The following is a 23,842-nucleotide window of genomic DNA, read 5'->3' as shown; positions in this document are numbered from 1 at the left end:
AAGAAAACAACAATTAAAAAAAAAAAAAAAAACTCAGGAAAAACAGATCTCAGACCACAGGAAGACCTTGAGAACAAGTCTGACACTGACATAACTGTTTGGTTTAAGATTAACAGAGCAAGAGCTGGGTGTGGTGGTACATGCCTGTAGTCACAGCTACTCCGGAATGAGTCAGGAGGATCACCACAGAGCAAGACCCTGTCTAAATAAACTTTTCTTTTTCTTTTCTTTCTTTTTTTTTTTTTTTTTTTTTTTTTTAAGGACAACAGGTACACTTTTAGGGTGTGTATGCCCTAGAGAGGAAATACCAAGTTTGAGCTCCATGCTGGGCTCCAGGGTAGTCTTAACACCTGCAACACTTGGGTGGGGAAGAACAAGGCAAGGAAACTCCCTGATGACTTATTTCCGAAAGAAGTCAGAGTTACCAGTCTGTGCAGGATATGGTACGAACTTTCTCTCAATCTCTGTGTCTCACACACACAGCCCTCAGGCCACATCTGTGGGGTTGACACGGTCTCAGATCTCTGACCACCCCTTGGTCTGATTATTACCAGAGATTGAAAAAGAAAAAGAAAGAAAGAAAAGAGAAACACACCATTTGTAGTGTTAAAAGTGTCAATTCATCAGAAGACATAATAATCATACATGCATATGCACCTAACAATAGAGCTTTAAAAAAACACAAAGGAAAAATACAACAGAACTAAAAGGAAGCCATTTTATTCCTTCTTAGCTCTTGATAGAATTATCAAATCAGGGCCAGCTGGTAGCGTGAGCGTTAAGGTGGCTGGATTCTACATAGCCAACTGTGTGGTTCAGGTCCTGGACCCAGTGGCTTGAAAAACACACTGGACGTGTGTGTGTGTGTGTGTGTGTGTGTGTGTGCCCAAACTCCTACAAGGAGAATTGGAGGAGACAGGACTGTGGTGTGAATAATGCCGCAATAAACATCGATGTGCAAGCACTTTTCCAACTGAGCATTCTCTTATCCTTTAGGTAGATACTCAGGAGTGGAATTGCTGGAACTTACAGTAGTTCTGTTTGTAGATCTTTGATTTCAGCAGTGGCTGGACCAATTTACATTCCCACCAACTGTGTAGGAGAGTTCCTCTTTCACCACAACCCTGTGAATACTTTCCCTTTTTTTTTTTTTTTTTAATCTTTGCCATTCTGACTGTGGTTAGGTGGTATCTCATTGTGGTTTTGATCTGCATCTCCCTTGTACAGAGGGATGTTGAGCATTTTTTCATATGCTTTTTGGCTGTTCATATGTATTTCTTAGAGAGTTTTTTGTTCAGCTCATTTTTCCGTCTTTTAATCGGGTTGATCTTTTTTGTTTTTGGGTAAGCTGCTTGAGTTCCGGTGTTTCTTTTAAATGAATGGTGGTTTGGGGAAGGAAATGGGGTGAACTGTACTCTCCTCTGAGTACAGTTACTTTTTAGGGTGATAAAATGTTCAAAAATTAATTTTAGTGAAAGTTTTACTTACCTACAGGTAAATAAAAAATGATGATTGATTTGCTCATTTTAAAGGAATGATTTATGTAATAAATGAGTAAAGTTCTTTAAAAAAAAAAAAAAAGGAAGGCATACAAATCAGTAACCTGAAGATCCACATTAATCACCCATAAAGTAAGTGTAAGTTACACTCACAGGAAGTTACAGGAAGGAAACAGTAAGTGTAGAAATCAGTGAAATAAAATGCAAACAATAAAAGGAATTGACAAACCAAAAGTGAATTCTCTGAAATAATTCACAAAATTAAAATAATTACTGAACCAAATTTCAAAAGGAAAAAAGCAACAAGAGCACAAAATACTAATACCAGAAATCATTGATTGGTTGGTCCTCCTGGTCTCCATGTTTAAGTTCCAGACGAAGGTGCCTTGAGAAACACGCCATGCCAGACATGTGTGCATGCACCCCCAAAATCCCAAGAGAAGGGGAAAGAAGAGATTGTGGCATGACCATCCCTTCTAAGGGGGAGCTCACTCTTTTTCTCCAGCGGGCACACATACCCTATGACAAAAACAAAAAAATAAAACAAATAAACAAAAACTCAGTGATTGCTATGTTTGGCTATTGTAAGTTGTACAGCCGTTAAAAGGATAATGACAGGGTGGTATGAAACTCCTTAGTAATTTCTAGTACTTTCAACTTGGACGAAATGAACAAATTCCTTGAAAAAATACCACTTAGCAAAGTAGCCAGATATAATGGTAATCTTTTCTTCTTTCTTTTTTTATTTTTTGGAAAGGTTTTTGCTATAGGGCATGTGTGCTCGCCAGAAAGACAGCGACAGAGAGACAGATGGCTACACTGATCAATATCCAACATAGATATAAATCTTTAATTAAAAGATAGCCAGTTGAGACCAGCAGATGGCAGAATAATTACATCGTTGGATATCCATGTAGTCGATCATGGTTCAAGTCCTGAGCTCAGTGGCTTAAACTCATGCCAGGCGCGTGTGTGTGCATGCCCAAAATCCTGAGAGAATGGAAGAGAAGGGATTGTGGCGTGGCCATCCCTCTGGGGGGAGGGGGGGCGGTGATTTCCTGCTTTCTGTCTCTCTGTCTCTGTCTCTCCAGTGAGGCCACCTACCCTATAGCAAAAATTGCTAGGAAAAAATAGCCAGTTGAATCCAGAAATACGTAAAGAAGAATATATACTATGTGTAAGTGGACTTTAGTCCAGGAAAAAGTTGAATTAACATGTGCAAATTAATCAGTGGTATTCATGATATTGACAATGTGAAGGAAAAGCCCTTATTAACATGTTAATTAATGCAAAAAATTGACAAAATTTAATGGCCATCATTATAAAAATTCTTATATTAGGAACAGAAGGGATCTTCTTCAGTCTGGTAAAGTAATTATAAAAAGCTACAGTGGGGCCAGACAATGCCACAACTGAACTCGTATAAGAAGGTGTCTCAGGTTTGTATCTTGAGGTCTCCCTGTATATGCTGGGTGCACGTGTGTGTGTCTATAATCTGTGCTGGCTGAGGCTGGATGAAAACCCTGTTGGGAATGCCCATCTCTTTCTCTCTTTCTGTCTCTCTGTTTCCTTCTCTCTCTCATGGGAGAAATGAATAAATAAACTTTATTTAAAAGCCATAGCTGGGACCAGCGGGTGGTGTCATGATTAAGACGCTGGACACTCCCACATGGCTGACTACGGTTTGAGTCCCAGACCTGGTGGTTTACTTTCTCACTTTACTTTCCCTCTCTCTCTCCCCCTCTCTCTCCCCCTGTGTCTCTCTCTGGTCAAACTAAAAAAAAAAAAAAAAAGAATAAATAATTCTTTAAAAAGCAATAGCTAACATTGTTTAAAATGGTAAAATCTTGAAAGCGTTTCATTGATGATTGGGACCAAGTCTAAGGATGTTCATCCAAATCACATATAGTAACCACTGTACTCAGAGGCCTGGACAGTACAGTAAGGAAAGAGAGAAAAGCAGAAAGATCTGGAAGGAAGAAACACAATTCTCTTCATTTTCATAGAACATCTACTAAACTAATGAGTAAATCTAGCTTTTCACAGGATACAAGTATTGACAGAAATAATTAACTTTGTAAAAAATAATAATTAATGTGGTTTATTTTTAAGCACAAATATGTGTGACTTAGGCCCAGAGAGGAGGCAAAACATGTCTTTTTTTTTTTTAAGCAATTTTTTAAAAGGTAGAACAAAATCATTTTATTGACTTAAATTTTTTGTTGTTTTTGCAAGAGTTAAAAGCCAAGTGGAAAGTTTTTTTTTTTTAGAGGTTTTTGCTATAGGGCGTGTGCACTCGCCAGAAAGAGAGAGACAGAGACACAGAAAGTGAGAAATCACCCCCTCCAGGGGCTGTCCACGCTGCAATCCCATCTCCTCCATTCTCCTCTCAGGATCTTGGGCACGCACACACATGCGCCCAGCATGAGTTTAAGCCACCAGGTCTGGGACTCGAACCATGATTGGCTACATGGGAGTCCAGCAACATAGCCATTACGCTATTATGATAGCCATTATGCCATTATGCTGGTCCCCTCACTTTCTGTCTCCCTGTCTCTCTGAGCGTACCCATGCCCTATAGCAAAAATCTCTCTAGGGAAAAAAAAATTGCTGACTGTGAGCAAAAAAATTAAAATTAAAATAATAAAAAAAAAGACTTTAGGCTGACTACTGCCAGAAAACTGATGATTTTTTTTTTAATAGAAAATTTTTGTTATGTAATTTTTTTTTTTTTTTGAGAGGTTTTCATTATAGGGCACGTGCGCTTGCCAGAAAGACAGAGAGAGAGACAGAGAGGTAGAAAGAGAGAAATCAGCCCCAGGGGGTATGGCCACGCCGCAATCCCTTCTCCTCCATTCTTCTCTTGGGATCTTGGGAACACACGCCCACACGCCCAGTATGAGTTTAAGCCACCAGGTCCAGGACTCGAACCGCGGTTGACTACATGGGCGTCCAGCAACATAGCTATTATGCTAACTGCTGTTCCCTGTTATGTAATATTTTGTAAATCAAGGAGTTCCATCAGATGAAACACACCCTCTTAAGCTGATTATTAAATTAATTATGTACTTGAGACTTTTGTCTTTAAACAAAATGCAAAAAAAGAAAAAAAACACTCTAGCAGACTAATATCTTTTAATATGAGCTGTCCACTCTTTTTTTCTGTGCATTGTAACAAGGCTATTTTTTTATTTTTTATTTTTTAATTATGTTATGTGCTTATAGTTTGGCCTATAGTGTCTTAGAGAATGAACTAGAGTTGAATTTGTTAGTAATAACTATTTTTTAATAATTATTTATCCATTTTTTGTTATTACTAGTATTAATTTTACCAGACAGAGACAGAAAGAGAAAGGGAAAGTGAGAAAGCAAGCAGCCAGTTCCAAAACTGGAACCACAGTAGACCATGTGGGAATCCAGCACCTTTAACCATCACACCACCTGCTGGCCCCAAATAATAACTGTTATGTTAACTGATTTGTCAATATATATATTTTTTAAGTTTATTTTTTGGAAAGAGAGGGGATAGGAAAAGACAGAAATTGTTTGGAAAAGGGAGTTTGGGTACCTTTTTAATTTTAGAAGCAGTTTGTAGGTTTTTTTGAGACAGTTTTAAATTTATTTTTGTTAAGTTTTTATAAGGAGTTGAAATAAATAATTCTTTTAACCATTTTCTAAAATGTCTTCCCCCTCACATTTTACTGATTCACTAAAGATCTTGGGACCAGCAGTTAGCATAATGGCTATGTTGCTGAACTCCCATATAGTTGACCGCAGTTCGAGTCCCAGACCCAGTGGCTTAAACTCACGCCTGGCATGTGTGCGTGCGTGCCTAGGATCCCAGGAGGAGAATGGAGGAGAAGGGATTGCAGCATGGCCATCTCCCCCCGGGGCGGGGGTGATTTCTCGGTTTCTGTCTCTCTGTCTCTCTCCGTCCTTCTGGCAAGTGCACGTGCCCTATAGCAAAAAAAACTCTCCAAAATAAATAAACAAATAAATAAAAATTTAAGAAAGGAGAAATCAGTCTGTAAATTTAAGGATTTTTTTTTTTTTGAGAGGTTTTTGCTATAGGGCGCATGCACTTGCCAGACAGACAGAGAGATAGAAAGTGGGAAATCACCCCCCAGGGGAGATGGCCATGTCGCAATCCCTTCTCCTCCATTCTCCTCTTGGGATCTTGCGCATGCATGCACACGTGCCCCGCGTGAGTTTTAAGCCACCGGGTCCGGGACGTGAACCGTGATCGACTACATGGGAGTCCAGCGAAATAGCCATTACGCTAACTGCTGGTCCTGAAATTTAAGGATTTTAATGCGGTGTACTAACTTTTTTTTTTTTAAAGCATCTTTCTGTTAAATGTTACTCTTGTTTTGAGATCACTCCTTTTACATTCTTTTTTAAATATTTTTGCTATAGGGCGTGTGCACTTGCCAGAGAGACAGAGACCAAGAAATAACCCCCCAGGGGGATGGCCATGCCACAATCCCTTCTCTTCCACTCTCCTCTCGAGATCTTGGGCACACGTGCACATGCACCCGGTGTGAGTTTTAAGCCACTGGGTCCGGGACTTGAGCCGCAGTCAACTACATGGGAGTCCAGCGGTGTAATCATTACGCCATCTGCTGGTTCCAGGAGCAAGTGTTTTTAGGTTGGTGATTGGAAAAGGAAGGTTGTCGAGGTCAGAAAAGAATGTACTTTAACAGAGATAAAGAGGCTTCATATATATTACAAAGATATTATGCAAGCGACAAGATGTAAAAAACGTCCCATTATCAATAAGTCAAAATAGTCTGTGAATGTCCATAGGCATGACTGCCTCCAGGCGCTTTACAAATTTTTTAAAAAATAAAAACGTCAGGCGTCTGTCCTCACAGGCCAGGTAATATACAAGAGAATAGGATTGTAAAAACAAAAAATGACACAAACAGCTTGAGGACACACATTTTACAGGTGTCACCAAAGACTTGACTTCTGTGTGGAAGAGGGCCACATTTTATTTTGTTTAAATCCGGCAGTCAAACTGAACTCAACGTGAGTTGTTTTTGTTTTAGTCTCCTTCCCCCACTCCCCTTTCTCTTCTTCAATTTAACTTTCTAATTCAAAGTACCTTTTGATTACAGAAAATGTGCAACAACTATACTAAACACTTTTTCCTGAATTGTTTGAGAGCAAGTTGCCCACAGAATGTACATCACCCCTGAGCACTCTAGTGGATATTTCCAACAAATATCCCCCCCGCCCCAAACCACAATACAGTCTTTAAAATCAGTCAGTTAACATCAATACAATACTATCAGCTAATCCTAGATTCCATTCAAATTTCTCCACTTTTTCTTATTTTTTATTTTTATTTTTTAGAGAGGTTTTTGCTATAGGGCACGTTCACTCGCCAGACAGACAGACAGAAACCACACATTCGCTCGCCAGACAGACAGACAGACAGAAACCGAGAATCACCCCCCAGGGGGATAGCCACACCACAATCCCTTCTCTTCCATGCTCCTCTCAGGATCTTGGGCACGCACGCACACGCGCCTGGCATGAGTTTTAAGCCACAAGGTCCAGGATTCGTACCGCGGTCGACTACATGGGAGTCCAGTGACATAACCATTATGCTAACTGCTGGTCTCTCTCCACTTTTTCTTATGATGTAATTTATTGCACAAAGATTTTGTTCTGAGTAACTGTGCTACTCTTTTATCTTTTTCTGTCACTCTCTGGCATTTAATGGGACACTGACATGTTATTTCGGAACACTGTTTACAAAGTGTCTTTTTTCTTTTTTTGAAAGAATTATTTTATTTAACCTTATATATTTATTTATTTTAATTTGACCAGAGAGGGACAGAGTGAGAGAGAGAGAAAGTAAGAAAGCAAGCTGTCAGGTCCAGGACTGGAATCATGGCCAGCCACGTGGGAGTCCAGAATCCTCAACTACCAAGCCACCTGTTAGCCCCTCAAGTGTATTTTTAAACCTGAAAACCATTGTCTACCATTAAAACATTCTGATTTTTAAAAAGCTTGCATATTACGCAACTCATTAGTAAAAGTAAGAGTGTGTGTGGGTACAGTTCACCTGCCAAAACTAGAATACACATTTTTATCAAAGTATCTTTTCTAACTATAGCAAAATGAAACGAAAAGTCAGTAACAGGAGAACTGGAAAATTTGCAAATAAATGAAGATTAAATAACACTCTTTTAAACAGCTAATGGGTCAAAGAGGAAATCACAAGAGAAATTAGAAAATATTGGGGTCAGTAGGTGGTATAGTGGTTAAGGGGTTGGACTTCCACATGGCTGACTGCAGTTTGAGTCCTGGACCTGTTGGCTTGCTTTCTCACTTTCTCTCTCATGAGTGCATGTGCCCTGTAGCAAATTTAAAATGAATAATAATGATAAATAAAATTAAATAAATAATTTTTTTTGAGAGAGATTTTTGCTATAGGGTGCATGTGCTCGCCGGAGAGACAAAGAGACAGAAAGCGAGAAATCACACACACACACACACACCCAAAGGGGATGGCCATGCTGCAGTCCCTTCTCCCCTCATTCTCCTTTTGGAATGTGGGGCACACTTGCACATTCACTCAGCATGATTTTAAGCCACCGAATCTGGGACTTGAACTGCTGTCGACCATGTGGGAATACAGCTATGTAACCATTTCACTATCTGCTGGTCCTGAAGTAAATAATTCTTTAAAAAAAGAAGAGAAAATATCTTAAAACAAATGAAAACAATGTGTCAATTTATGGGATGCAGCAAAAGCAGCGCTTAACAGGAGATTAAGTATTCTGACTGTGTAGTCATCCATGTGGGATCCTGCTGCCTTAACCGTGTCATCTACTGGCCCAAAAGGTGGTTTTTTTTTGTTTTTTTGTTTTTTTTTTTCCTAAGATAAAAAGAATAAAGGCATTTGTCAAGTGTGTATTATTTAGCTAGCCCCAGAAAGCAATGGGACAAATGTTATACAAATAAATGGTTGAGAGTTTTTGGAACCTGGAGAAAAATCCAAGTTTTGTATGATTTTTGGAAGCTGGGGGAGAAGGAATGAGAGATGGATCTTGTGATGGGTGAGATCTGGAAGCCATTCATTTCAGTCCCAACTTTGTCCCCACAGGTCCTACTTGACTCAGCCATAATCACCACATTTCCTGATCGATCAGCTGCTCCCCAACGATGGAAGTATAATAGCCACTCGGATAGACTGTGTCCACCAGGTACAGTGAGACTGACCTCTAGTCCCTTATACTACCCTATCTCCATGTTCTTCTCTTTCCTACATTCCTGTTTTTTTATTCAGTGGATACTGACTAATCTTTTGCCAAATCAAGGTCACAAAGATTTGTTCCTGTATTTTCTGCTAAGATTTTTGTAGGTCTAGTTCTTACATTTAGGTATTGATCTGTTTTGAGTTAATTTTTGCAAATGGTATCAGGTAAGGGTCCAACTTCATTCTCTTGCATGTGGCTATCCAGTTGCACAGTTGTCTCCCACCATGTGTCTAACAGCTATTCTTTCGGTATCATTTTCTTTCTTTCTTTTTTTTTTTTTTAAGAATTACTTAATTTTATTTATTCACTCTCTTATTTTAATATAGCCAGAGAGAGAGAGAGAGAGAGAGAGAGAGAGAGAGAGAGAGAGAGAGAGAGAGAGAGAGAGAGAGAGAGAGAGAGAGAGAGAGAGAGAGGAAGTGAGAAAGCAATCTCCCAGGTCTGGGACTCAAACCGTGGTTGGCCATGTGGGAGTGTTCAGCACCTTAACGACCATACCACCTGCTGGTCCCCCTTTCGGTATCATTTTCAAACCACTGGGTTCAGAACTCAAATAGTGAAGTCAGCCATGTGGGATTCAGCTGCCTTAAAGTCTAGGCCATCTGCTGTTCCCTGTATGGATTTATTTTTTAATTTTAATTTTTTTTTTTTTTTTTAAACCATAGGACCTGAGAGTTCATTGGAGAGAGAGAAGGAGAGAGAGGGAAAGTGAGAAATCACTCCACAGCAGGGATGGCTATTCTGCAGTCCCTTCTCCTTCATTCTCCTCTTGGGATTTTGGGCATGCACCCACATGCACCAGGCATGATTTTCAAGCCACCAGGTCTGGGACTCAAACCATGGTTGGCCATGTAGGAGTCCAGTGCCTTAACCACCATGCCACCTGCTGGTTCCTCTGAGTTTATTTTCATAGTCTCATTGTGTTTGTTGATCTGTGCCTTTCATTTTGCCAATACCACATTGTCTTGAATACTATTGTTTTGTGAGTTTTGAATTCATAAAGTGGGAGTCTTCCTACTTTGTTTCTATTTTCTAGGCTTATTATGGTTATACTGTGTCCTCTGCAATTCCATATGTGTTTTAGAATCAGCTTGTCACTTTCTAGAAAGATGTCACCTTTGTTACTGGTGGGGATTGTGTTGACTCTGTAGAGCAGTTTGGCAGTTTGGAGAGTACTGTCATCTTAACAATGCTGTCTTTTTTGTTTTGTTTTCGTTTTTAATATATTTTTGCTATAGGGCGTACATGTGCTCACTAGAGAGAGCCAGAAAGTGAGAGGGAGAGGGAAAGTGAGAAATTATCCCCCCAGGAGAGATGTCCACACCACAATCCCTTCTCCTCTAGTCTCCTCTTGGGATTTTGGGCACACATGCATGCTCATATACCTGGCATGATTTTCTTTCTCTTTCTTTTCTTTCCTTTTTTTTTTTTTTTAAAGAGAGATTTTTGCTATAGGGCATTTGTGCTCATTGGAGAGACAGAGTGAAAGAAAGCAAGAAATCACCCGCCAGGGATAGTGGCCATGCTGTAATTCCTTTTCTTCCATTCTCCTCTTGAGATTTTGGGCATGCAAACACATGCACCATTGTGAGTTTCGAGTCACCAAGTCTGGCACTCAAAATGCAGTTGGCCCTGTGGGAGTCCAGCAGCGTAACTATTGCACCATCTGCTGGTCCTGCCTGGCATGATTTTCAAGCTGTCAGGTCTGGTACTTAAAGCATGCAGCAGGCTAATGGGATCCAGTGCCTTATCTTCCATGTCACCTGCTGACCTGTTGTTAATTAAGTCTGTTGATTTATGAACATGAGACATTTTCCCATTTATTTAGATTATTCTTATTTGTCTCCCTTTTTTGTAGATTTTATACTATAGGTTTTATATTTATTTAAAAACTTATTCCTAAATATGTAATGCTCTTTGATGGCATTATAAATTATTTTCTTAATTTCATTTTTCAGATTGTTCATTGGAAGGATATTGATGTTGTATTCTGTAACTTTGCTGAACTTGTTGACCATTTTTTAATGTTGATTTAGTAAATTATTCAGGACTTTTACAGATAATATCATGTACTTGTAAATAAAGATAGCTTTGCCTTTTCCATTTCAATCTAGATGCCTTTTATTTCTTTTACTTGCCTAATTGCTCTGGTTAGAACCCCAAGTCAAATGCTGAATGAAAGTGGTGAGAACAGACCTATTTGTAGGGGGAAAATATTCTTCTCTTTTTTTTTAACATTATAATATAATGTTTACTTAGTTTGTCTATTAATTAATTAATTAATTTATTTTTAAGTAATTTTTTAAAAAAAAGTTTGTTGTAGAGTGCACGCACTTGCAGAGAGAGGGAGATATATCACCCCTGGAAGGGATAGTCATACCACGATTCTTCTCCATTGTCCTCTGGCACTCAAAATGCAGTTGGCCCTGTGGGAGTCCAGCAGCGTAACTATTGCACCATCTGCTGGTCCTGCCTGGCATGATTTTCAAGCTGTCAGGTCTGGTACTTAAAGCATGCAGCAGGCTAATGGGATCCAGTGCCTTATCTTCCATGTCACCTGCTGACCTGTTGTTAATTAAGTCTGTTGATTTATGAACATGAGACATTTTCCCATTTATTTAGATTATTCTTATTTGTCTCCCTTTTTTGTAGATTTTATACTATAGGTTTTATATTTATTTAAAAACTTATTCCTAAATATGTAATGCTCTTTGATGGCATTATAAATTATTTTCTTAATTTCATTTTTCAGATTGTTCATTGGAAGGATATTGATGTTGTATTCTGTAACTTTGCTGAACTTGTTGACCATTTTTTAATGTTGATTTAGTAAATTATTCAGGACTTTTACAGATAATATCATGTACTTGTAAATAAAGATAGCTTTGCCTTTTCCATTTCAATCTAGATGCCTTTTATTTCTTTTACTTGCCTAATTGCTCTGGTTAGAACCCCAAGTCAAATGCTGAATGAAAGTGGTGAGAACAGACCTATTTGTAGGGGGAAAATATTCTTCTCTTTTTTTTTAACACTATAATATAATGTTTACTTAGTTTGTCTATTTATTTATTTATTTATTTATTTATTTATTTATTTATTTTTAAGTAATTTTTTTAAAAAAAGTTTGTTGTAGAGCGCACGCACTTGCAGAGAGAGGGAGATATATCACTCCTGGAAGGGATAGTCATACCACGATTCTTCTCCATTGTCCTCTTGAGATTTTTGGGCATGCATGAACACACAACCGAGTGTTTTTTATTTTAATTTATTTAAATTTTTTTTTTAGAGGTTTTTGTTATTGGGTACATGCACTTGCCAGAAAGACAGAGACAGACAGACAGACAGAAAGTGAGAAATCACTTCCCAGGGGGGATGACCACGCCACATAGTGTTGTTCAAACCTACAATTTTCTGGGGCAGCAGGTGGAGTGGTGATTAAGGCACTGGATTCCCACATGACTGACTGCTGTTCAAGTCCCAAGCCTGAGGGTTTGAAACACACCGGGAGTGTGTGTGTGTGTGTGTGTGTGTGTGTGCCCAAAGTCACAAGAGGAAAATGGAAAAGAGATAGTGGGGTGGCCATCACCCCTGGGGGGGTGATTTCTCACTTTCTGTCTCTCTGGCTAGTACAGTACACATGCTATATACCAGAAATCTCCCCCCCCCAAATAAATAAATAAATAAAAAGAAAGAACAAAAAACTACTATTTTCTTGTTAATCTTATATAAATCCCTATAGATTAAGGAATTTATCCTTTTAAATGTGATTTGTGTCCCAAGTAATCTTTTTTTTCTAGTTCATTTCTTTGTCATTATTCCTTTCTTGAGTTTTCTTAATTTTTATATAGTTGACTTTAGCAAGTTTCTTGTCATACTAAGAAGGTCCTTTCCCTCTCCAAACTTGTAAGAAAAAAATTTCTCATGTATTTTTTGCAGTAATTGTTTGGTTTCATATTTTAGAATTAATTCATTGATCTACCTAGTCTTCATTTTCTTATAAGGAAAACAGAAGGAAGAAACTTTATTATTTATCAGCAATCACCTTGGTTGCCCCAGCGTCATTATTATTGAGTAATCATATTTTTATCATTGATAGCAAATTTCCTCTTAATACATTATAAGAAAGGTTTTGTTTTGTTTTGTTTTTTACTTTTATTATTATTATGTCAGGGAGGGTATGCATGCACTACAAAGAGAGAGCCTGCAGAGGGGTGTGGTTACACTTCAATATCCTTTCCTCCAATTCTCTATCCTGTCAGAATCCTGGGCATGTGTGCATGCCCACTATGTAAGCCATTAGGGCCGTAACTGGAACTCTGGTCAACCACATGGGATTCAGCCTCCTCTCCATAGCACTTAACGATAATGTTACAGGTCTGGTCCAAGGAACATTTTTTATGAAAGGTGAATTTTCTAGAGTATCTTTCAATGTTGATAGAATCAAGGGAGGGGGGAGAAAGGGGTTTTGCAGGGAACAGTGAGGTCACCTGAAGGAGCCATGCTCTGGAGTTGCAGGACTCAGGACATGTGCTGTCAGTCACAGCTCCAGCGTATGTCAGCTCAGTGCCTGGAGATCGCCTCTTCTCTCCAGGGCAGCCCACATCTCCTTTCTTTGGATCATTCTTTGACTGTCTATGGGTAGGACCCAATTTTTCTTCCATTTTCCACCCACAGCCGGTGACAGGCCTTTAACTGGACTTTCCCCTCATTATCGTAGTGTCTCTGCTCCTTTTTTTTCTCTCTGACAGACCATGAATTCTGACCTTGAATTAATTGAGGACAAGGACTAGGACTCTGTTTTGTGAGTTTTCAGGGACCTGTGTGGTTACAAAACAATTTAAACATAGCAACTCTGAGTTGGGATATGTTATAAGTTAAAAATACACTCTGGATTTTGAAGACTTAATATTTTCTTTAAAAGTACAAATCTCAATTTTTTATATTGATTACGTGTTAAAAGGATAGATTTCTGATATTTTAGGTTAAAAAAAGGTCCATTGTTAAAAGATCTGGATTTTGAAGACTTAGTATTTTCTTTAAAAGTACAAATCTCAATGTTTTATATTGATTACATGTTAAAAGGATAGATTTTAGATATTTTAGGTTAAAAAAAGGTCCATTGTTAAAATTAGTTTTACCTCATTCATTTTACTATGTTCATATGGATACTATGAATTTGAATTTTATGCACGGTTTGTATTATATTTTTCTCAACAGTGCTAATCTAAGGTATGCAGTAACTGACAAACTAACCAAGGCCAGGTAGAGTGGATATCTCTATTTGGATTCCACTGAAGGCTGAAATAATGTCCCTTGGTAACCACTGCCAGCCTCTGTGAATTCTACAATGATTCACTCACCAGCCTTTTTCTTTCTTCTCAGGATACCATGCCTCCGGACACGGTGAATGTCAGCCATGCACTCCGGGTGTAGACTACACCAATCACTCCAATTATCTACCGGAGTGCATACACTGCACTATTTGTAATAAAGGTACAGAACACATAGACTGCTTGCCCAGAGATGGAAGAGGGGGGGTGGATGGATGAGGTGGGAACTGTAGCTGATATGGGCTCAGAAACTCGGATTCCAACTCAACCTGATTTTCATCATACCTTGTTCCATGACTATGTTTTTGAATCAATAAATAATTTAAAAAATAGAGAATTAAACATAATGCATGCCAGTTTGCAGAGAAATCATTTAAGCCATTAGTTCAAAGGGATGGGATAATAACCTACTGCTTGGGAAGGAGGCCAGTAGGTGCCGTCAAGCATAGTCACAGTGGTGAGTTCCACGGCTTCCTTGGTCCGTTGAGTCGTAAACTCGGCAAGCACTTGCTGAGCATCTATTGCAGGATAGGCAGTGAGTGTGCTGGGTCTTACTACAACAAAAGCATTTCCATAGGACAGCTGTGGGCTAGTAGTGGAGCAGACTCAGGTGGCTGAACGGAGATAAAGCCTGCATAGAGAGATGGAGACTTGATGAAGGAAATTGGGAAGGCTCAACAGACCAGAGCATGTTTGAGCTGGATCTTAAAGGATGGATAAAAGGCAGTCAAGTGGCAGAGGGAGAGCAAGTCTGGCCAAAGTCCAGAATAGAGGATTAAAAGAGCCCTGTGCATTCAGGACTCATTCAGCTCTGAGTCTAGGTGAGCCTCCTGGACTTTGCTTGGGGGTTTGGACCCCCCAAGTTGCCATGGGATGTGGCAGCTGCTTTGCACCTGTTGGAGACCTCAGAAGGAAGGGTGATGGGAGGAAGGGAATTCTGAGATACAGGCCAGAGGGTGTGGTAACAGTCAAGAGCAGACCGAAGAAGAGCCACACTGAACATCCCTTCTGCCCTGTAGTCAGACTGCCACCTTTTGCAGGGGACATGTCAAATTCTGTCCTGATCCTCGAGCTCCATCATATTCTCCTCATCTTGGATTATCTTCTCTCCTCAAAGGGTCATCTCTCCCTGACTTCAGGCTTTCCTTTCCAGAACATTCCACACAATACTACCACACATTCATCTCTTCCTTCTGGGAACTGCTAAATCTTGGATCTTTTAAGTCTGTGACTTAAGAAAAGGTGTGGCTGAGTGGAAAGGCCTGGGCTTCAGATGTGACTTGGGTCTGTCTAGGACACGACTCTCTTACCCTGTTCTCTGTGCTTCTGGAAGCTGCATAACCTCTCAGGCTTCACATTCGAAGGCCCCTCCCTCCTTCTAGGAGGGCCAGGACTTGGAAACCTCAGCCAAGAGTACCTCCCCTTCCAGGATGTCTCAGATTATACCATGCTCATTGCTACTGGCCCTGTGACCTTAAAGACTTTTCTTCTGATCCCTGCGCACTAAATAATGACTCACATTCTCCTTTGTATGACTCTCAAGTATTGGTGCTAGCTGGAGGGGGTTGGGAGTTGTATTTACATGACCCATATGAGTTGTTGCACAGACTGACCCTCAGAACTCCTGGATGAACTGAGTTTAGCTGGGTGGGAGGAGGCCTGGGTGGTGAGGAAGAGTTACAGAATTTGTCAGGGAAACACTCTCCAAACTTTATCTTTGTTCCCAGATGAAAAAGAGATACAGTCCTGCATCCCGACCAGGGACACAGAATGCCAATGCAAGCCTGGTACTTTCCGGAAGGAAGATTCTCCAGAGTTCTGCCATAAGTGCAGAACTAGGTGAGGCTCTGAAGCCAAGGGGCCCTCAACAGTTCAAGGGAACCCCCAGAAGACCCCAGTTTCCTAGTACCTCTTCTCCTTCCTGATTCCCTGGGGCCTCCACTCCCACAGGGCACCACTGGGGTCTTCTGAGTTTGCAGCATCCCTTCCTGCTCCATCTGCACGTCCCCACTCCTCCCCCTTGCAGCAGCCCCTTCCCACACCCTGTCCTCAGCACATTGTCCCCTTGGCAAGGCTGATTTGCTCTCCAGACACGAGGCCAAGATTTTTCACTTCAAAAGGAATGGATAAAATGCAGCCAGACTTACATTCATCTTTATGCCAATTCATTAATCAAATGCAATTTTTAACTTTTTTTTTTGCAAACAGGGGCCCCATTAAAACAAAAATGCCAATGGCCTACAAAAGTCAAAATAAGGCCCTGGGTATATAGCTCCTTCTAGATTACCATAAAGACCTCAGCCAACTCAGCTGGCTTCACTCTTGGCTCCTGACACCTTAATAAGACATGTCTTGGGGCAGGGAGGTGGTGTGGTAGTTAAGGTGCTGGACTCCCACAAGGCTGACTGCGGTTTATGTCTCAGACCTGGTGTCTTGCTTTCTCACTTTCCCTTTCTCTCTCTGATCAAATTTTAATATAATAATAATAACAATAATAATAATAATAAATAAACTAAATAATTATTTTTTAAAAAAGACATGTCTTTTCCCGGTTTGGGTGGCTGACCACTGGTGTTGCTGTCATCTGTAGAAATGATCAGATAGCTGGAGGACCAGAACTTGTGGTATTCAAGGTTGAATGTAGGATGTGACTCAGCTTGTGGCCACACAGGTTTCTGACCTTCCCTGGAGTGAGATTCCTCCTAGAACAGAGTCTCGTCTGCAGACTAGGGAAGTGTGCACCTTGAGAGAACATTCTGGACTGGGCTGAACTGTGTGTGTTCAGTTCCTTCCCCAGACACAATGGGGAAGGTTGGGGGCAGCCTCTGGAGATGTGAGAAGCCCGAACAGAAGGGTGGTCCCTCTTTCATCCCATCTGGCCAGATCTCCCTCATGAAAACCCATCTTTTCCTTCCTGTGTGTGTACCTAGGTGCCCAGAAGGGATGGTTGTGGAGAGTCCTTGTACCCACCAGAATGATCTGAAATGTGTCCCAGAACGATCAGGTATAAAGGCCAATGGGGAAGCCCCAGGTCCTGGAGAGGCAATGACCACCAGCCCGGGGATTCTTGTCTCTCTCTCTCCTGTCCCAGACAATACCCAACTCTTGGTGGGGATTGGCATTGGTGTCCTGATTGTACTGCTGCTGGTGCTGCCGCTGCTGCTGGGGACTTGGACCTGCAGAAGATCAGGTAGGTGCTGGCTGGAGGAAGGCCACTGGCATGCTCTGCCCTACCCCTGCACAGTTCCCACAGACAGAGTGCCTCCCTGTCTCCCACGTCCTGTCCTCCCCTTGCCTCCATCTTGCTCCCTGTGATTGCCCCTCCTCTCTCGAGGCTGGTGGTCACTTCGTCTCTGGGCCAAGTCTAGGAGGGCAGAGCCAGATCCCATCTTCAGGTGCCAGTCAGGGCAGAGGGGCAGCTAAGTTTTCACCTGGGGACAAGGGTCAGGCTGAGGAGGCAAGGAGGCTTACATACCTTTGGTCAGAGCAGAACCAGAGATCATACACACGATTATTTTTACCGTTTCCCCCTCCTGCTCCTGCTTTCTAGAGGGCCCCAGAGTTGGAACAGCCCCATCTCTGTCCCCCAGACCCAGGGCTTCCTGTCCAGTATCTGTGCCCTCGCCATGCACCCCGTGCCCAGCGCTGCTTTTGGGGAGGGAGGTCTGCATCTGGTCCCTGGCCATTTACTTGCTAAGGAGACTCCCTTCTTTTCAGGTGGCAGATGGAACCCAAAGCACTGGCACACAGTGAGTTGATTTCTCCAGGACCTGGGACATGGGGCGCTCTGGAATTTCTTCCCACCACAACCCAGCCCTGTGGGCACATGCTCCTAACTTGTCCTATCCAGCCGTCTTGTCTACCTAAAAAGGCTGGGGACTCTGGACTGACCCTAAGGGGCTCATGGGTGCTCTGAGCTTGGCACAGATAGGTGGCAGGCAGCAGCCCTGTCCTTGCTCTTTTGGAGATACCCTCACCCCACGGCCCTCACCCTGGGGTGGGGATCAGTTGGGGTGTGGCCCTGCCTTAGGACAGGACCAAGGTCATTGTGGTGGCAGCAGATTCAGGAGATGCTGACCCTGTGCTTGCCTGGGAGACCCTGTTGGGAGGGAGTTGGGGGGAGGACCCACTGTGCCCTGGGGACCCCACTGAGTCCTGCGTGTGGACTCCTGAGCCTCTTCTTTGTCTTCTCAAGGTCTTTCTCTGGCGTTCGTGTCCCCCAGTGGGGCCCGGGGCTCAGGACAATGCTCAGAATGAGATCCTGGGCAGTGGAGACTCACAGTCCACCATTCCAGGGGAAGTCGAGGAGCCAGAAAACCCAACCACTGTTGCCGTACAGTCCCCAGAAGAGGGCGCGCATCTGCTGGTGAGTGGGGCTGGACTATGCTGTGCTCTGCCCCTTCTGGAACTTTCCAGGACTGTGTAGATCAAGGGAGAGGCTGATGCCATCAACTCTTCTGGAGGAAGTGGAGACTGAGGGTGACAAGGGATTGCAGGAGACAAGGCTACATGTTGGCAGGAGCAGCCACCCATGTGGTAACTGCACCTCTCTGTAGAGCACTCTGCTTCTTAGTCTCTGTTCACAGAGCAGGCACTGGGGATTTACGGATTGAATAAGGGCTGTGTGACATCACTCTCTGGTGGTCACGGAACTTAGTAAGCCTTCCTTGCAGTAGTACTTATTCCGAAGTTATTGTTAGGTTGAATTTATTTGAACATAAATATCTATTTTTTTTTTTTTTGGAGAGGTTTTTGCTATAGGGCATGTGCGCTCGCCGGACAGAGAGAGACAGAGAGACAGAACGTGAGAAATCACCCCCCAGGGGGGATGGCCACGCTACAATCCTTTCTCCTCCATTCTCCTCTCAGGATCTTGGGCACACACGCACACGCGCCCGGCATGAGTTTTAAGCCACCGGGTCCAGGACGCGAACTACGGTTGACTACGTGGGAGTCCAGCGACATAGCCATTATGCTAACTGCTGGTCCCTAAATATCTATTCTTATGATCATGTTTGTAGGGAGGCTTCCAGGAAATAGAATTTCTAACCCAACGTGCTGACATGCCTTTTACTGTACACACACAGGTACACGTCCAGTTTGGGCTCATATCCATTCATCAGTTTGCTGTGGCATTGGATAATAGTCAAGTGTGGTTATGTGTTTCATTTTTCATTCCTCATAAGTTTATAATGTCCTTTCTTGTTTTTTTCTTTAAAGAATTATTTACTTAATTTTATTTGTTATTATTATTTTTAAATTTGCTATAGGGCATGTGCACTCACCAGAGAGAGACAGAGAGAGAGGGAAAGTGAGAAAGCAAGCCTACAGGTCCAGGACATGTGGGTATCCAGTGGTCTATCAGGTACCTTCACCACCACTCCACCTTCTGGCCCCATAATGTTCTTTCTTTCAACCTAAAATAATTGAGAAAGCAAGCCTACAGGTCCAGGACATGTGGGTATCCAGTGGTCTATCAGGTACCTTCACCACCACTCCACCTTCTGGCCCCATAATGTTCTTTCTTTCAACTTAAAATAAGTGGAAGGTGTTTTGTTTTGTTTTGTTTTGTTTTTTAATAGTTTGATTTGTAGCATATACTGATGCCATCTTAGTGGAATTTGTTCTGTGATACCACATAAAGTGAGGTGCTTAGTGAAGAGTTCTGAGTCATTGTCTCTTTCCTCTAATCCGTTTTTATTTCCAATTATGACTTCTGATTTACATATAATCAACGTCTCTCTGTGTGCTACAATTTTTTTAAGACATGCATAAAGTATATAATAACCAAATCAAAGATATACACATATTTATCTTCTTTGGCATTGAATATTACATGATATTGTACGTATTGGTTTATAGTTCTACTAGTTCATTTTAAAAATCTATATATACTGATAAGTATACATCAGCTGATGTATACTTATCAGTGAATACAGGTCTGACTTTAGGTCCCACCGTTCAAGTCCTGGACCTGGTGGCTTGCTTTTTCACCTTCCCTCTCTGTTTCTCTGTCCCTATCTGGTAAAATTTAAAAAACAATAATGATAAATAATATTAAATACAATAATTTTTAATTAATAAATCAAAGAAATACAAAGGAACTTTACTTAAAACTTAAAGCCAAGAAACAGGTTAGTATTCTGTTCAAATAGTAGGTACAAGAACTTACCAGCAGCTCAAAATGGGATGAAAATCCTTAAAACTGGAAAACAAAGCCTAGAAAAAGATCAGCAATGTTTTAGTCCAAAGTCATAAAATGGTATTTCACCAGTTCATTTTCATGTACTTATCTTCTGTTGTGATCCGATCTTCCCTGTTAAATTCTGGGATATAATACTCAACTCCAGACGTGTCTCTATAATTAAGTTGGCCATTTTCTTAGTTTTTGAACTCTCATTTCCATGTGTCTGTATTTAATTTTCCTGGTATAGCACTCACTTGAGAACTTCTTGGAGATTTGGTTTGGTGTTGGTAAATTCTTTCAGGTTTTGTTTATCTGAGAATATTCTTGTCTTTTCTTCCCATATGAAGGATAATCTTGCTGGGTACAGTAATCTTGCCGGGTACAATCTTGTCGGTATTCTTGGTTGACATTACTTTTCCTTTACATTTTGAATATATTTTCCCATTCTTTTCTTGCTCACATTGTTTCTGATGAGAGGTCCCATGTTAGCCTGATGTGATATCCTTTGTAGGTTACTTGCCATTTCTCTGACCAAACTTGTGGTTTTGGCCAATCTGGCTATAATGTGTTTTGGAGAAGATCTTTTTGGGTTGATTCTATTTGGGGTCCTTTGTATTTCTTGGGACTGGATCTTTGAGTGCCTCTCTAGGGTTGGAAAGTTTTTTTTGCAGGATTTCATGGAATGGATTATCAATGTCCTTATAAGACTCTTCGCTTTCTGGGATACCAATTATCTGGATGTTTGGACGTTTGATGGTATCTAGTATTTCTCGTATATTATTCTCATTTTGTTTGGCCATTTTCTGTCTTCATGGTGGACTTTTCTAGGCCAGTGATTCTATCTTCTACATCTGAGATTGAATTTTCTGTATTATCTGGTCTGGTTTTTATACTTTCAAGGGAGATTTTGACTTCCTGTATTATAGCCTCCATCTCTAACAGATCCATTTGATTCTTTTTTAGGGTGTGCATTTCCTCTTTTAGATCTTGCAAGAATTTCCTCATCTCCTGGAACTCGTCAGCTCTTTTCTCCTGCCTCTTCTGCAGTTCATTGTCTCTCTTCTCTTCCATCTCTGTTAGCTTTGTCATTATGAATATTCTAAAATTCTTATCAGACATTTCCATGAATTTCATTGTACTGTCTGAGGATGAAGGGAAGTTATTCTTTTCCCTTGGAGGAAAGGTATTGTCTTACTTTCCCATATTTCTTGTGATCCTGCATTGATTTCTAGTCGTCTGATAGATGGTGCATTTCTTCCTGATTGTTGAAGTTCAATCTGAGTGTTCTAGGCGAGCAGAAGGAGGTGATTTGTAATCTTTCTTCTGTCCCATTTTCATTCTTTGTGCATCAGATTCAGGGTAAAGAGAGGACTATTCCGACCCTAATCATATTCAGATGATTGGAAACTGTTCACTTGGACCTGTCTAGACACTTAGTGTGTAGAGGTAGAAATGAGTCTGGAGGGGGAAGTCTCAGCAGAAAATCTTCATTTTTGGTCAGGGAAACCAATATTTCACAGCTGAAGTACAGTATCCATATCAGGGTAGGCCTGGCTTTTCTGGTGCCTTTCTAGAAATGAGTCTGGAGGGGGAAGTCTCAGCAGAAAATTTCTTCTCTTATGAATACAAATTACCTTAGCTGTTTCTTGGCATTTTGATACTGGTCTTCAATATTCTGCTCTCCCGAGTGTTTTTTCCAGCACAGTCCAGGTTCCTGATGGTCTCCCACATCACATCTCTGTAGAGTTTCTTCTGTGAAGGATCCAGCAAACCCCTCTCCTCCTTGTTGAAGTTCACACAAATATCCTCAAAGGCGACAGGATCCATTTCTCAGCTTCTAGGGGGTCCCACATCCTTCCTATGGGTCTCCCTGTCTGACACGTCACAGAGCCACAGAGAAGCTGCAAGGGACACGAGGACTCTATGCAGGTTTATTAAAAGAATCAGATTTGGTCCTTTTAACCACTGTGTCACAGGGCTGCCTTTGTGCCTTTTGTTATCCTTATGAGTTGGATCCTCTAGTAATCCTACTTTCTAATTTATTTTATCTGCTATATTTTTAACATTCCTCCTGACATGCATTCATATTTTCATATTTTAGTATAGTTTAATCCTTATTTTTTTTTAAGTTTATTTATTTACTTCTAATAGTGAGGGACAGAGAGAGAAACAAAGAAACAGAATTCCCAACAGGGTTTTGACACCACGATTCACCCTCCAGTCTTAGCCAACCTGGATCATGAGCCTGGTGTACTCAGGGAAGTCTCTAGACATGCCCATGTGGATCACCTTTCTGTGCATTGAATTTTATCTCTGTGCTACCATCCAGCCCCCAAAGCTTTTAAGATATACAATCCCACTGAAAATAATTATAATTATGTCTTCCCCCTTCCAAAAGTCTTGGCTCCTTTTTCGTTTCCTGTCTTATTTCAAAGGGCAGAACTTTCAGAACAAGGGTCAGTGATGCTTAGAGTAGACAGATGTTTGAGTCTTCATTTGAATTCATGGGAAGAAGTCCCGTAGCCATTAGCAATGATATCAACTCTTGTTTTCACACAGAAATTCTCAGCGTTACAGATACGGCCTCCTAGTTGAGGTGTTTTGAAAAAATTGGAATTCTGGTGTTTAATGTTACCAAATGCCTTTCCAGCCTCCATGAAGACTGGTGTTTTCATTTCCTTGTTGAGATGTTTAATACGGCACGTTATTATTGACCAGTATACCTTCATGGTTTTGGAATAAACCTTTATTTGCAAAGCACCCTCATATATAGGGTTTTATTGAGTTGCATAAGAAGCCTACAAGAGGGGAACCAGCAGTTAGCGTAATGGCTATGTCGCTGGACTCCCACGTAGTTGACCGTGGTTCGTGTCCCGGACCCGGTGGCTTAAAACTCACGCCGGGCGCGTGTGCGTGCGTGCCCAAGATCCCGAGAGGAGAATGGAGGAGAAGGGATTGCGGCGTGACCATCCACCCTGGGGGGTGATTTCTCGCTTTCTGTCTCTATGTCTCTCTCTGTCTGTCTGGCGAGCGCACGCGCCCTACAGTGAAAATCTCTCAAAAAAAAAAAAAAAAAAAAAAAAGAAGCCTATGAGGAAATGACTGTCTCTTATTAGGGATGAGTGGGAATCAATCAGAACCAACAGAAAAAGACTTTCTGGGATCGTAGGAATGCTCTGTGTCTTTCCTAGGCAATGGCTACACTTGTTTACTTGGAATAGAACGCTTAGGAAGTGCATATTTTACTACATATAACCGATGTCATGAACCACCAACCATTAGCACACAGAGCCTGTGAACTACACTGGGAGGGAGGGTTATCATTGCCTCCATGGAGACCTGAGAGGGGAAGTGACATCATGCCCCATGTCTCACAGCTGGCTGGTGCCAAGGTCAGTACTAGAACCCAGGACTCCTGACTTAGATCAAGGGTGTTCTCCACTGTATGTTACAGGGATCTGCAGAAGCCGAAGAACCTCTGATCAAAAGGAGATGGCTCATTCCTGTGAATGATACTGATTTCATTGAGGGTAAGTGCCTTGTTCCTGGTGA

At 41.3% G+C, this 23,842-nt stretch overlaps 1 protein-coding gene across 3 annotated transcripts in view; it reads left to right on the top strand.

Moving 5' to 3' along the window:
* LOC102497170 (tumor necrosis factor receptor superfamily member 10A) overlaps positions 1–23,842 on the top strand; it is a 34,667-nt gene that overhangs the window by 6,671 nt on the left and 4,154 nt on the right. For 2 of the 3 annotated variants that reach the window (XM_006140663.3, XM_014588923.2), the window contains exons 2-8: positions 8,620–8,719; positions 14,156–14,266; positions 15,831–15,942; positions 17,034–17,293; positions 17,821–17,852; positions 18,299–18,469; positions 23,745–23,820. In XM_006140663.3, coding sequence (XP_006140725.1) covers positions 8,620–8,719; positions 14,156–14,266; positions 15,831–15,942; positions 17,034–17,293; positions 17,821–17,852; positions 18,299–18,469; positions 23,745–23,820 — 862 coding nt within the window. The remainder of the gene's footprint in view (positions 1–8,619; positions 8,720–14,155; positions 14,267–15,830; positions 15,943–17,033; positions 17,294–17,820; positions 17,853–18,298; positions 18,470–23,744; positions 23,821–23,842) is intronic. The other variant, XM_006140664.3, reaches the window with a different exon arrangement.

The sequence above is a fragment of the Tupaia chinensis genome, unplaced genomic scaffold, assembly GCF_000334495.1.
Source record: "Tupaia chinensis unplaced genomic scaffold, TupChi_1.0 Scaffold000039_1, whole genome shotgun sequence".
NCBI lineage: Eukaryota > Metazoa > Chordata > Mammalia > Scandentia > Tupaiidae > Tupaia > Tupaia belangeri.
Note: the sequence above shows the minus strand (reverse complement) of the source record. Positions and strands in the feature narration are given on the sequence as shown.